The following is a 13,483-nucleotide window of genomic DNA, read 5'->3' as shown; positions in this document are numbered from 1 at the left end:
ATTCGCGCCCCTCCGAGGAGTTCACCTTCGAATTTTTGATTCCGGAGGTGCCTTCCCTATGTTGATCATTAGCTTCCTGGTGGAGGTTCTGATCTGCTTCATTGTTTCCGGTGTTCAAATTCTCTTGATCAGAATCTGTCTCCACATGACCTTCTTCAGGGGATCTTTCCGCCATCACTGGTTGATCTCTCGGGTCCCCGGCAACGGCGCCAATGTTACGGTGGGTAACCAGAGATTGGTGGGCCGGATGACGTTGGGTGGCCCAAACGAGTGAGGGAGGAGACTATCGCGTTTGCCTGAAACTCGGTGTTCCTCCGTCCGACTTGTACGTGTAAAAGAATGGGGGGTGGTACCTGCAAAGACACTCCGATGCCTAAGTTAGCAAGGGTGTGAGCAAGTTTAGAATGTATTGGACTTAGTGATACCTGAGGGAAGTCAGGGTATTTATAGTGGTGAACCAATAACCACCGCTGAAGTAGTGCCACCTTTTTAGGCGGATAACCGTTCCCATATCTTAGGGAGGTTAAGATATGGCTCTATGAAGTGGTTAGAGAGTTTCCAGGGGCAGTTACTCATTCGAATGAGTGTTATCTGCCAGCTAACCCTCGTATCCGACTTCTTTGGAGTAGGTCGTGTTTAGTACCGACTTCTGGGACGGAGGCTGGTACTGGAGGAGGGCCAACCCTTTGGGTTGGGCTTCTTTGCTTAGATCTTGGGCCCTATTTATTGGGCCAGGGTATGAACAGTATTAGAGTTCTAGATCCGAAAGGTCCCAAAATCAGTTTAAGCTTTTGAGATGAGTGGTTTTATGACATGAAATGTTTATTATCCGACGTTTTTGTTTGCACCCAATGAAGGCCGAAACAACATGATTTTAAGTCTTGTGGACATCTAAAACACTTTCTACAGGCCGTTTCTACATACAACATATCATCTTACAACAAGAACAAGATCATAAGGGCCTTGGGGGAGTAAACAATAGTAGCTTCCATTTTATTTATTCTTTTCCTTACCTAGCTACATTACATTGTTGTATGCCTTGTATCATGTATGTCTTAAATAGTTAAATTAAATTTCCTAAGGCCGGGTGAGTAAGAGAGGGTGGTGAGTGGTGAGTGAGTCCCTCCAAAAAAATGTGGCAGAAAAGGAAAAGGAAAAGGGGTAATATGTGAGGTTATCTCAAGTCTTATCTTCATCCACACAAACAACACCAAATAGATAACATCTCCAAACACCAAAGTCCTCTTCCTCTCCCTCCCTTCATTCAAAACCCTCACTCACTCTTTTCTCATTCTCTCTTCAACCAATTAAAAAAAAAAATAAAAAAACCATGGCAATTTCAACAGCAGCAGCAGCCACAGTTTCTTCAAAACTCATCATACCTTCACATGCGTCAACCGTTTCTTCTTCTTCTTCTTCTTCAACAACCGCCACCATCTTCCGCTCTTCATCAGCCACTACTAAACTCTCCTCCTCCTTCCTCAACCCCTCCACCATCCTCCACCTCACTCCTTCTTCCACTTCCACCTCAACTCCCACCACCACCCGCCGCAAAACCTTTACCGTACGCGCCGCGCGTGGAAAATTCGAACGTAAGAAGCCACACGTCAACATCGGAACCATCGGCCACGTCGACCACGGCAAAACCACCCTCACCGCCGCCCTTACCATGGCTCTCGCCGCCCTCGGAAACAGCGCTCCGAAGAAGTACGACGAGATCGACGCCGCGCCGGAGGAAAGGGCGCGTGGAATCACCATCAACACTGCGACGGTGGAGTACGAGACGGAGAACCGCCACTATGCACACGTGGACTGCCCTGGACACGCTGATTACGTCAAGAACATGATCACCGGAGCTGCGCAGATGGATGGCGCTATATTGGTGGTTTCCGGTGCCGACGGACCCATGCCGCAGACTAAGGAGCACATCCTTCTTGCTAAGCAAGTTGGTGTTCCCAACATGGTTGTCTTTCTCAACAAGCAAGACCAGGTTTAAAAAATTTGCTTATAATCAACTCATGAATTTCTATTCGAGTTTTAATTTTGATATACTTTCAGTGTAGCGCATGAATCTTATACTAATATGCAATTGTGTATTGTGATTATCATGTTTGACTCAGCCATTCATTATCTTGAACTTGAAAGTTTTAGAAGTAAAATCATGTGATTGGATGATAGGATTAAGCTAGTAGTGTATCAAATGGTCACCATTAGAAATTGTCTTCATGTAAAGATGATAGTTGAGAACTATTAAGAATCGTTAGATGGCTTGACATGTTTGACGAATTGTTATCTAACCATTCTCAACTATTATCATGTGAGTAGTCACAGTATTAAATTGTCCATGACCAAAAAACATAGGCGCAAAGTTGTCATCTTGGATTTGAAAATGACAAATTCATCTAGTCTTTTGGGCAAGGAAATGGCAAGGTGAACTATTTTGTTCAGCAACGAGATTGGAGATTGATAAACTAACTTGCTTTGGATCATTGTTGATGTATAATTTGTGATGCATGTTTTATTACAGAACGAGTTGAGTCGAACCAAATTAGTCTAAGATTGTTAGAGAAAATGATGGTCGTTTATAGCTGCAATTTTACAATTTAAAATTTTAAATGGTTTGTTCTTTGGGAGATTGGTGGATGTCCTCACTCACATGTTCAACTTGGAGCTTGTGCAATCTCGATTTGACTTTTGATTGGTTTTCTTGCATTGCCACTGTATGTACGGGTATTTCTTGAATTTTGTGTACCAAACTTGCTGCAGGTGGACGATGAGGAGCTTTTGCAGCTTGTGGAGCTTGAGGTTCGTGAGCTTCTGTCCTCATATGAGTTCCCCGGTGATGACATTCCTATTATTTCCGGTTCTGCTCTGTTGGCCTTGGAAGCTTTGATGGAAAATCCCGCAATCAAGCGTGGTGATAATGAGTGGGTGGATAAGATTTATCAACTTATGGATTCTGTGGATAGTTACATTCCCATCCCACAGCGCCAAACTGATCTACCCTTCTTACTTGCGGTGGAAGATGTGTTTTCAATCACTGGTCGTGGAACGGTGGCCACAGGGCGTGTTGAGAGGGGAACCATTAAGGTTGGAGATACGGTTGACCTTGTTGGTATCAGGGAAACTAGGAACACTACTGTGACTGGTGTGGAAATGTTCCAGAAGATTCTCGATGAGGCGATGGCTGGGGACAACGTGGGATTGTTGCTTAGGGGTATTCAGAAGGTCGATATTCAGAGAGGGATGGTTTTGGCCAAGCCTGGAACCATCACACCACACACAAAGTTCAGCGCAATCGTCTATGTTTTGAAGAAGGAAGAAGGAGGGAGGCACTCACCTTTCTTTGCCGGGTACAGGCCTCAGTTCTACATGAGGACCACCGATGTCACTGGCAAGGTTACTCAAATCATGAATGACAAGGATGAGGAATCAAAGATGGTTATGCCTGGTGACCGTGTTAAGATGGTGGTTGAACTGATCCAGCCCGTGGCTTGTGAACAGGGAATGAGGTTCGCTATTAGAGAAGGAGGGAAGACCGTCGGAGCCGGCGTTATCCAATCTATAATTGAGTAATTTGGATGAACTTTCAGTATGACTCTTAAATGGTGGACATGCAATTAATTTTTTTCCCCCTTTTTTCCCCCCTCATTTTACACAACTTGTACCGTATATCCAATTTCTTATATTTTGTAGGTTTCTAAATGATGTTTAGTCAAGCTGGATAATATTTTTCCCAATGCTCTGCATTTACTTAACTTCCTTCTCTCTTATTTTGCATCTGTTGAGTACTTGGGCAGAAGAATTTCTTATATTGCATAAACATATAAGGTTTATAATCAGGCATAAACAAATAATTCTTCTATAGGAGGGCACATTGTGTTCCAAAAGATGATGTTCTTATCAAGAGTCAATAGAAGAGAAATCCTAGGCATATTTTCTAAGATATGGCATGGCAGCAAATTGTAAGAGAAAACATCCTTTTTACCCCATGTAACTAGCTTTGGTATATGTGGATGGATTAGGTTCTTTTATTTCTTTTAGAGTAAATTACAATAATCTCCCTTTTAGAAACTATGATTTGGATGTATAATTTTTTAAATCTGAATGTGTAGATTTTAGGGTATTAACTCGCATCACGGCGTTAAAAGAAAAGAGAAAAAAAAATACAATTTCAATAATTTTGCGATTCATGAATGTTTTCACTTATTTTTGCTTTCATGTAAGAAGACTGATAAGAGTAAAAAGTAAAAAACATAAAAATAAACACCTTAAAAAAGATTTTATTAATGAATGTGAAGATCTAAAGTTGGGGATTTAGTTTAGATAATGGTTTTATATTTATCAAAACAAAAAAGGATAAAACTTCATAGTAAAAGATCCTCTAATTTTTTTAAAATTTATTTGGTTCAATTTATGCAGGTTGGTAAATAAACTCGTGAATAAAGTGTAATGGAGTTATGAGAGTTTTGTGTATGTGTAATTCTTTAGCATGATCAAAATGAACAATAGTTTTGAAAATCCTTTGGTTGTAGAGACAAGAACAAAAGTAAAATCTTAAAATATTTGTCTCTGTCTCAGTGCCTCTCTATCTCTGTATTTCTCATTGATAAAACACTTATAAGAGACCAATAATCACTTAAATAAGCTAGCTATGAATTGGGTCAATCATGACACCTTGATTATGAAATAATAATTCAAAACAAAGTCCTATGTAAATGCAAATATATAATTAGAGTTCAATGACAGCCTCAAAAAAAGGGGCAACCATCAATTTTTCTAGCCTTTTCTGACTACCAAAATTCCTTCATAAATTGATATTCTAACTAAAAACTAATGCATCAAAGTAAAACTAAGTGCCTTAGTTAATCTGAAGGTGCAAGCAACTTGATAGCACCATGTTTTCCTTAGATCATAGTTGATAGTACTAATTTTTGAGCAAAAGATGCTCTCAGCCTTCTCTCTTCAACATTCTCCTCATCATCAGTCATAGCTGGTGTTAGTGCTGGTGAACCTATCACAGAGCTGCAATCATAAAACCATCAGCGACATCACGGCGTTCAAGTTCAAGTAGAGAATTACTTTTCATGAACATTAGTTTATTGCTTGTCCACTTTTATTCGTCTTTTTAAACACGCGACAAAATGATACATTAAAAGAAAAGTCAATGTACTTTTTGATGTATCATTTTGTTGTGTTGTTCAAGAAGATGAATAACAGTGGACGGAGGGAGTAAGTAGATAACACCGTATCGACCACTTGCACGGCGGCTTATAGAAAATTCTTATAACCAAAGAGGTGAAAAATCAAGGCAAAATATAAAAAATCTAAGAACACTTTTCCATAACTATCAGTTATTTTCCTTGAAATGCTTGATAAGGATAGCATTATTAATGTAAGGAAGAATCTAAGAAAACAAAAGCGCGCATAAAAGATTTAGTCAGTCCTAATTAGGGTTTGAATTTGAAAATTTTTCTTTACATGCTTCAAGGGCTTGATTAGCCGAATACCTTTATAATGTGTAAATAAGGAACTCATAAATCATTGCATGAACTACTTATGTTTTAGGAATGTATTGAAGCAAAACAATAGTAGCACTTCAAAATAGTTTTGGAGATTCATAGAGATTTCAAAATTGAATGTCAAATATTGATAATCTTCAATGAATAAAGTCAAATCCAATATAGAAATGTACTAAGATACAATAATTTATACATTAAGAAACAACATCTGCTATTCCAACTTCCTAGATCATAGATATCATTGTTTCTATTCGATGTATATTACGTTGAAAGGGATAAATTGATAGTGAATTCAGATAGACAATTCATGAGTTTAGTTGAAAGATCCTAGTACCATTTCTTACAATCTTTTAAATGCTACCTGCTTTCAACTACAGGTTTCTCAAGTTTATTCCTTTTATTTTTATACCAATTTGCAACCATTACAAAATAGAAATTGAAAACGGAGTTATACCTTTCTGTGGATGAAATGTCTGAGGCATTGCTGATGGAATCCACACGACGATGGCTACTGCTCCGGTTTTGAGCACACGACGAGAAAAATGAACCATGTGTTGGTTCATGTTGGCTAGCCCTGGCAGCAAGTTTCTTGTCACGCATAGACGATTCGCCAGAGCTGACAATGGATTTCCTAGACTTCGACTTCTGTCACAGATAAAGATGTTGAAATTGAGTGAGGCAAAAACCAAATTGTCCTAAAGCCTGAAAAGTAAGCTTAGATAGCATTTGGAAATTAAGGTTATCAAACTCGAGAGTTCAGCCAAACTGGTTGATCTTAGATAAACTTGTAAGAGTTTAAGAGTTAACTCGAGAGTTGATAACCTTGTTTAGAACACAACAATCGCAACATACGAGTAGATACCTTTAGTGAGATGAATTTCCTTGCTGCAGTCTCCCCCAACTTTTCATCACAAACAGGACAAACCTGAGATATGAATATTGATGCTTTTAGACAGAGAATTCAAAATTTAATATAACTTAATTTGCTGCATAATTGAATGTTTCCTAGTTCATTTTTCCTTTGTTTTCAAGCACAAAAGTTGCTGCTAGAGTACTTGATTCTCATTCAATTGTGTTTAAGCAAGGATCTAAAATCTATACATTAACAAGTTATGACAATGATTATGGACAATTTACCAATCAATCAATGAAAAGTAGGAAAATGGAACAAAGTCTAAACCAGCAATTACCAATCCTAAACACACATACATAAAGGTCATACCATATTAGCTGGATCGAAGGTCTCCGAATTGCAGTGGGGTGTAGGAAAATCAAGCTCAAGATCACAGATGCGACAACGGATAAGAGATTGGGAATCGTCGTCCTCATCAGTGTAATTGAACACTGAAAATTCTTCTGTGTGATTCAAAATGGTATCAGTGTTAGCAGGCTACTTCCAGAAGACAAGAACCGCATTTCGCATGTTTTCGAATGAAAAAGATCAGTAGGAAAAATGAATGAATTCTATGTTATACACTGATGCAATTAAGATCAAAAGAAAATCCAAGAAGAAAAAAAGCACAATGCTCACTCTCCTTGCACCTAGAACTCTTTAGTGCGTGTTTGCAAGTTCTTATTTCAGAGGATTTAGGACAAGAATGGTAAAGGAAGAAAATTGGAGGTTAAGTAATAAGCTTCATTTCCCTTTTTCCATTGTTGAAAATGGTTGAAAATTAGAGAAATTGTGTTCATAAAATTGATTTACAGGACAATTGTCATAACCCAAGAATCTCAAAAACAAAGAGAGTTTTGTTTTGTTTATGCCCCTCCCAATTTCACCCTTTTCTCTTCTCTTCTTTTCCATCCAAACACAGAACAGAACTAAACTAAAACTAAAAGCTTTGCATATAATTCAGGACATAGAATTCCCAGTCAAGAAAATTTAAGAAATAAAAAACTATCAATCTGGCTTCATTTTTCAAACAACAAACATTTTCACCCACAAATGCAGACATGGGTTTAAGTCTTTATACATGTAAGAGTTCGTTAGACCTAAGACATTCGTCGTCCTAGTGGGTTAACCAGTGTCGAATAAAAAAAAATCACACATAATTTAAAATCAATAAAAACAAAACAGCTCAATTTCAGCATCACCAGAAAGGGCATCATCGTCATCATCATCAAAATCAAAAACAAAATCGCCTCCTTCTTCTTTGTTTGTTGCCTCAGAACCTCGAAGCCTAGCAGCTTCTTCATTAAGAAGAGCTTCCCAATTAACATTCCCAATCTCTCTAGCAATAAAAGAACTCATAAAATCATCATCCAGCAATGGAAAATCCAATGGAAGCATTTCAAGACTGTCCATAATGCCACCTTCACCAAAACTAACACCATCACCACCACCCTCCAAGCTCTCTCTTTCTCTGTGAACCAGCATCACTCACTCTCTCTTTTGTGTTCTAATCTTACTATCAAATTGAGAGAGGATGACAAAACAGACCCTTCTAGAGGAACTATTTATCATGCAGAAAAAAATATAAAAAAATAAAAAGAATTAAATGATCTTATGTAAGCAAATCCTCTATATGGTAAGAGTTTACACATGGAAAGCTTCATATGGAAGCAGTTTTAATTTTTTTTTTTTTAAATCATATAATAATGTGAAACATCCAAAATACAGAGAACCAAGAATTAAATTCACCCAATAAATTCAAGACAAAGAAATTATGGTTATCCTTAAAAAAAAGTCAACCTGCAATTTTCTTTTGTTTCCTTCCTCATCATGATCCATGAAAATGTGGAGACTCTAAGAACAAGTAACGGTTAACAGCAAATTCAGGTCCAATTGATATTTTTTGAAAAAAATACACAAAACAAGCATTAAAACAATGATTATCCTCGGAACTTAATGCAACAATAAGGTCTACGAAATTATTTTTAAAAAAATGAGTGATGGGTGTTCATAGAATCCAACAAAGATTGAAACTTTATGCTATACAATGCAAACCCAAATAGTTTCACTTTGTGGGGGGTTTCGGTTCATGAACAATAAGAGACATTCAAATTAAGAAAAAGAGAGAATGAAATATGAATATATGTACCAGAGTGAAGATGTCTAGAAGGTTGGAAATGGTGAGAGGAAGAATGATGAATGGTGGAAGAAGCTCTGAAGTGAAGTAAATTCATGGTGGTAACAGTGAAAGTAGCTTCTTCTTCTTCTTCTTCTTCAAACTTTGAAAGTTATTATTATTATTTTCAGTTTTTGTTATGGGGGGGGGGGGGGGGGGGTTCATAGGTTCATCATAATCATCATCAACATCAACATCATCATCGTCACCATGATCACTTCATAAGATGGAATGAATTTGGCGTCTGACACTAACTCAAACTCTCTTCTCTGACACACAAAGAAGATTGACACTTGATGATTGACATCTGCCACTTTCACCATTTTTTTTAATTTTGTGTTTATTCCCATTATTTGCCTTTTGTTTATTAAAATGTATAATTTTTAGTATTTTACTCTCATTCTTTTTTCTCTGTTTTCGGAGTCAACTCAGTTTGATTTTTTCAAATTAGGGTTTAACCAATTTTTAAATATTTTGTTTTAAGCATGAGGGGGCAAATGACCTATTTAAATAAATTAGAGTTTAAAATTATCCAAATGCAATAAATAGAAATTGATTATATTTATTTATTTGGGTAGTACATCAAGTTTATGTAAATCATTGAATTGCATTTGAAATTGTCCAAAAGTACAGTTAGTTTGGTAAGTTTTGGAGATCAACCATTGAATTTGATGAATTGGTTCTTATATAATAGCAAGTAGCACCCCTTTAGAATCTTTTATGGTCTCTGGTGAATTTAGTATTCGAGAAATAACAAGATATTTCATCCTCATGAACCTTAGACCACGGACAAGGTGATTGGTATGACTTTGTCATTGGAAAAGGAGTTTCAGAATATTTGAGTTGTAACGAGTGTCTATCCTCTTCACCATTAGTTGCTCTTAGATTTCTCTCTCGGTAAGTACCTTTAAGATTAATTGTGATACAAGCTAGCTATCATGACAATAGTGTTCGGGTTGGTTTTGCTTGTGTTTGCAGAAATTGGAAAGAAAAGTGGCAACAAGGCTGTCTGGGAATAATGGAGAGTCATAGTATTCTGTAATGAGAGTTGTTTGCTATTTGGAGAGGTTTTCTTTTAGTTTGGGACTCGGGGCAAAGAGATGTTATATGTGAGACAGATTGTGTAGATGCATTTATTATTGTCAATAATTTACAGAATTACTCTGATTTTATTGATCATCTGGTGTTGAAAATTCGAGATATCATGTCTTAGAAATGACTTGCTGATCCCCGATTGATCTTGAGAGATGCAAACATAGTAGCAGACATCATGACAAAGACGGCAATGAGAACCCTTTCTCCCTAAGTGGAGCTTCGGTTACTTTAGAAGGAGTTTGAGAGTAGTATTCAACGGAATTGCGTTTCTTAAGCAGTTTCTTGTTTGTTTTTCCTTTCTCGATTGTTGTTTGTTTTCTTTCTAGCCACACAAAAAAAATCGCTATAAGTTGAACTATTTTAATATACTAATTTGAACATCCACAAAACTATTTGATGAACAAAAAACACACTCAAAAATGGCTTATTTTTGTTCCAAAAAATTTTGAATAGTTTAATATTATTTATTGTTAAATTTGACACAAATAATTAATAGAGTTAATGATGTGGACATTAACAATATTATTGTTAAGTCATATCTTTTTTTGTATGTTAGAAAAATATAACTAAAGCCTTATTGTAATAAATCGACTTGTACAATAATCAAACTCTTGTTTCCTCACCATTCCAAATGTTATCTATAAGTTAGCAAACATTACATTGTGGGATAACTTTTTTAAGAATAAAAGACAGATAAGTCCCTGACTTTTTTAAACGCGGATGAAACGCATGACAATTATACCCCTCCGTCGAATTGGAGCTCAAAACGACAATGAAAAATGCTGACCTGGAGGGTAGAGACTGAGCTGTCTATTTTAGTTGATGTGAATGAGGAACAAATTGTTAATGGACAAATTGGTTTTTATGCTTCAAACGACGCCGTTACCAAACAATCGCGGCATAAATGAAAGCTTGGAGGAGAAGAAAAGGCATGTGAGTGATTAAGCCGCGATGGTGTAGGAAGAGGTTCTGTAGGTATTGTGAGAGGTTTCTCTGATGAAGATGAAGCGTTCTTGGATGAAGGCGGGGACGGCGTCGTTTGAGGAGAAGAAGAAGAGGCAGACGGTGAAGATGAAGAAGCTAAGGCGGTTGGTGATTTCCTGAAGATTCTGTTTGGGGTTGTGGAACAATGTGGCCATCACGAAGCCCATGATGGTGAGTACCATGAGGCGCGACAGGAACAGCTCTGAGGTTCTTCAGATGTTGATGAAGTTGCACGCATCAGGATCCAAGTTTCCGAGAGGAAGGAGTTGGCGAATTTCGGAGCCAGCTGCTTTGGCATGGCGGCACCAGTTGTTGGGGTGAGGTAGTCATTTTCGTTCACAGTGTAATCGCTGCTGTGAGGGGTTGGTGTCGCTGCGAGGATCTCGCTTGAGTATGTGTTCCTTTCACCATGTCTTCAGAGAGCTTTGTTTTCTGCTGTTGATGTTCTTCTCTCGTTCACCTTCTCTGTGTTGGCCATAATAAATCCTTACCAAAGGTTCTTTTCAAATGGCAACAACAACAACAGCAGCAGCATCACTTCCAACGGCCACAATAACCACCATAACAATAAGCTCAATAAGCCCCTTATCAGAAACAACAGGAGTTTCACCAAAATAACAATCTTATGGTTCAAGCTAACTCTCATTGCAACATCTGTTTTGGCTGCACTTTCCATTGTTGCTTCCATCTTGGTGTTTAGCAGTTCTATAATTCAGGCTCCATGGAAGGTACTTGATGGAGTGTTTTGGTTGGTTCAGGCAATAACACAAATTGTGCTTGCAATCATGATCATCCATAAAAAGAGATTTGACGCTGTTAATCATCCTGTGTCACTTAGAATCTATTGGATTGCAAGTTTCATTGTTGTTTCTTTGTTTACAGCTTCCGGGGTTATACGTTTCTCCACTTTAGATGTTGACACTTTCATGGTAGATGACATAGTTTCTTTCATTTATCTCCCTATATCAATTTTTCTTCTGTGTGTTGGGATCAAAGGGTCAACTGGGATTAAGTCCAGTGAAGACTCACAAGTTCCTATTAATGATGAAATCAAAGTATTTGAGACCATATCGAATGTCACTGGTTTCACTTCGGCTTCTATTGTATCCAAGGCCTTTTGGATTTGGATAAACCCTTTATTGAATAAAGGGTATAAGTCACCACTTAAGATTGATGAAATTTCATGGCTTCGATACATTTGGAAGATATAGAATTCACTTTCAAAACGGCAGTGTTTCATGTGAGGGACCTATTTGTCTGATTATTTTTTACCAATCATCCACATCATCACCGTAATGGACATATCATTAATTTCCGTTATGTTTTTTAACTTTGACTCTACGGAGGGACATAATTGTCACGCATTCTAAAAGGTGAGAGATTCCTAAAGGACTTAAATGTCTACAGTTAAAAAAGATCAATGATCTATTTGTCTTTTACTCATTTTTTAAAAACCAAATCATCTACTATCGTAAATGTAGAGATATAGAAGTGATGACCAAGTCATCATTTTTTTTATAAATACCTTATCAATTTCAAGTATTTTTCATTCTTGATTTATTTAAATTTGTCTAAAATTCTTGCTAACTTAAATATTAGAGTCTCTTATAAATATTCCCATCATCATCCATTCGTGGACGTCGGACAATTTCACCATCCCAATGAACAAATCGAAGCGTCACATCTAAACTCAAATCACTTTAAGTTTAGATATTTTCTCCAAAGAAAAATTAAAATATGTAAAAAAAATTATACAAAAGTAATACATATAACATATTTCAATTTACGGAACCTAGCAAAGAACATAACAAGCCGCTCTTTTAGTTATGTCAATATTTATACCCTTGACAAATAAATTATAAGAATGAAAGAAAAATTTTGTGTATTAAAATAGTATTAACTATTACATGTATACTATTATAATATGACAACAAAAATAATATTATAATATCTTCAAAAATATTTTTCAATAAAATGCTTATATAAATAAGGAACTCCAAATTAGGAGAATAATTGCTTTGCTTTTTTTTTTTTTATGTTATTGAATAATTGCTTTGTTTATTTCTTACTTTCTTGTTTATAGGCATTAATCTTTCAATAACTATGCAAAAATCAACAACTAATAGTCTAATATTAAATTTCGTCAGAATTCTCCTTCTATTGAGATTATGGCCTTACATAAGAACAATTTCTTATTTTCAAATTCAGTAAAAAAATTCACATTCAATTGAAGACCCATTTCCAAAAATAATGAATACAAAAACAAAATGGGCCTGTTATTTGAAACATTCAATTGTACACTTAAGCAACAAAATAGACAAAAAAAAAAGTGAACCAAAATGAAAAATATTCAATTGCTAGTTAGTACTTAGTAACAACTTGGATTGAAGAAGTGATTAGCTCATTAGTACTTAGACAAATATTGATGATTCGAATCTCATCTTGTGTATGTAACAACTTATTGGTATCTACAACTCTGATATGCGACAGATTCATATCTACAATTAACTATTGAATTGATAATAATTTATTTGAAATAAATGAAAATGAAAATTATTAGTAAGAGTATTTACAATTTTTTTTTCTTACATGTAGCAATAATTTTCGAATATAATACACAAATATTTTTAAATGAATTTTCTTCTTCATTTTACTATATAAGCTTCATATAAAAAAAGAAAAAAGAAGAAAGTAATTTACAAATTCAATAACATTTTATTTTTCATAAAGTCATGAGATTTTTTACTTTATTTGTTTACATTGAAAACTTAATTTGTCTTCTTATACAATTCGGTTTTTAAAACTGTATTTAAA

The 13,483-nt window shown here is 36.0% G+C and overlaps 2 protein-coding genes across 2 annotated transcripts; one reads left to right on the top strand and one right to left on the bottom strand.

Moving 5' to 3' along the window:
- Window positions 1-1,015: 1,015 nt before the first annotated feature.
- Window positions 1,016-3,758, top strand: LOC107629387 (elongation factor Tu, chloroplastic). The gene is made up of 2 exons (XM_016332168.3): window positions 1,016-1,990; window positions 2,767-3,758. The coding sequence occupies exons 1-2, from the start codon at window positions 1,331-1,333 to the stop codon at window positions 3,574-3,576; spliced, it is 1,470 nt and encodes a 489-aa protein (XP_016187654.1). The 5' UTR covers window positions 1,016-1,330; the 3' UTR covers window positions 3,577-3,758.
- Window positions 3,759-4,635: 877 nt separating this feature from the next.
- Window positions 4,636-8,903, bottom strand: LOC107629388 (uncharacterized). The gene is made up of 5 exons (XM_088507887.1): window positions 8,564-8,903; window positions 6,745-6,878; window positions 6,385-6,447; window positions 5,977-6,167; window positions 4,636-5,025 (listed from the first exon to the last, which is right to left on the bottom strand). The coding sequence occupies exons 1-5, from the start codon at window positions 8,646-8,648 to the stop codon at window positions 4,908-4,910; spliced, it is 591 nt and encodes a 196-aa protein (XP_088364013.1). The 5' UTR covers window positions 8,649-8,903; the 3' UTR covers window positions 4,636-4,907.
- Between the last annotated feature and the right edge of the window lie 4,580 nt (window positions 8,904-13,483).

The sequence above is a fragment of the Arachis ipaensis genome, chromosome B3, assembly GCF_059453495.1.
Source record: "Arachis ipaensis isolate K30076 ecotype BB chromosome B3, ASM5945349v1, whole genome shotgun sequence".
NCBI classification, from domain to species: Eukaryota; Viridiplantae; Streptophyta; class Magnoliopsida; order Fabales; family Fabaceae; genus Arachis; species Arachis ipaensis.
The sequence above is the reverse complement of the archived record's forward strand: the minus strand, read 5'-3'. Positions and strand labels throughout refer to the sequence as shown.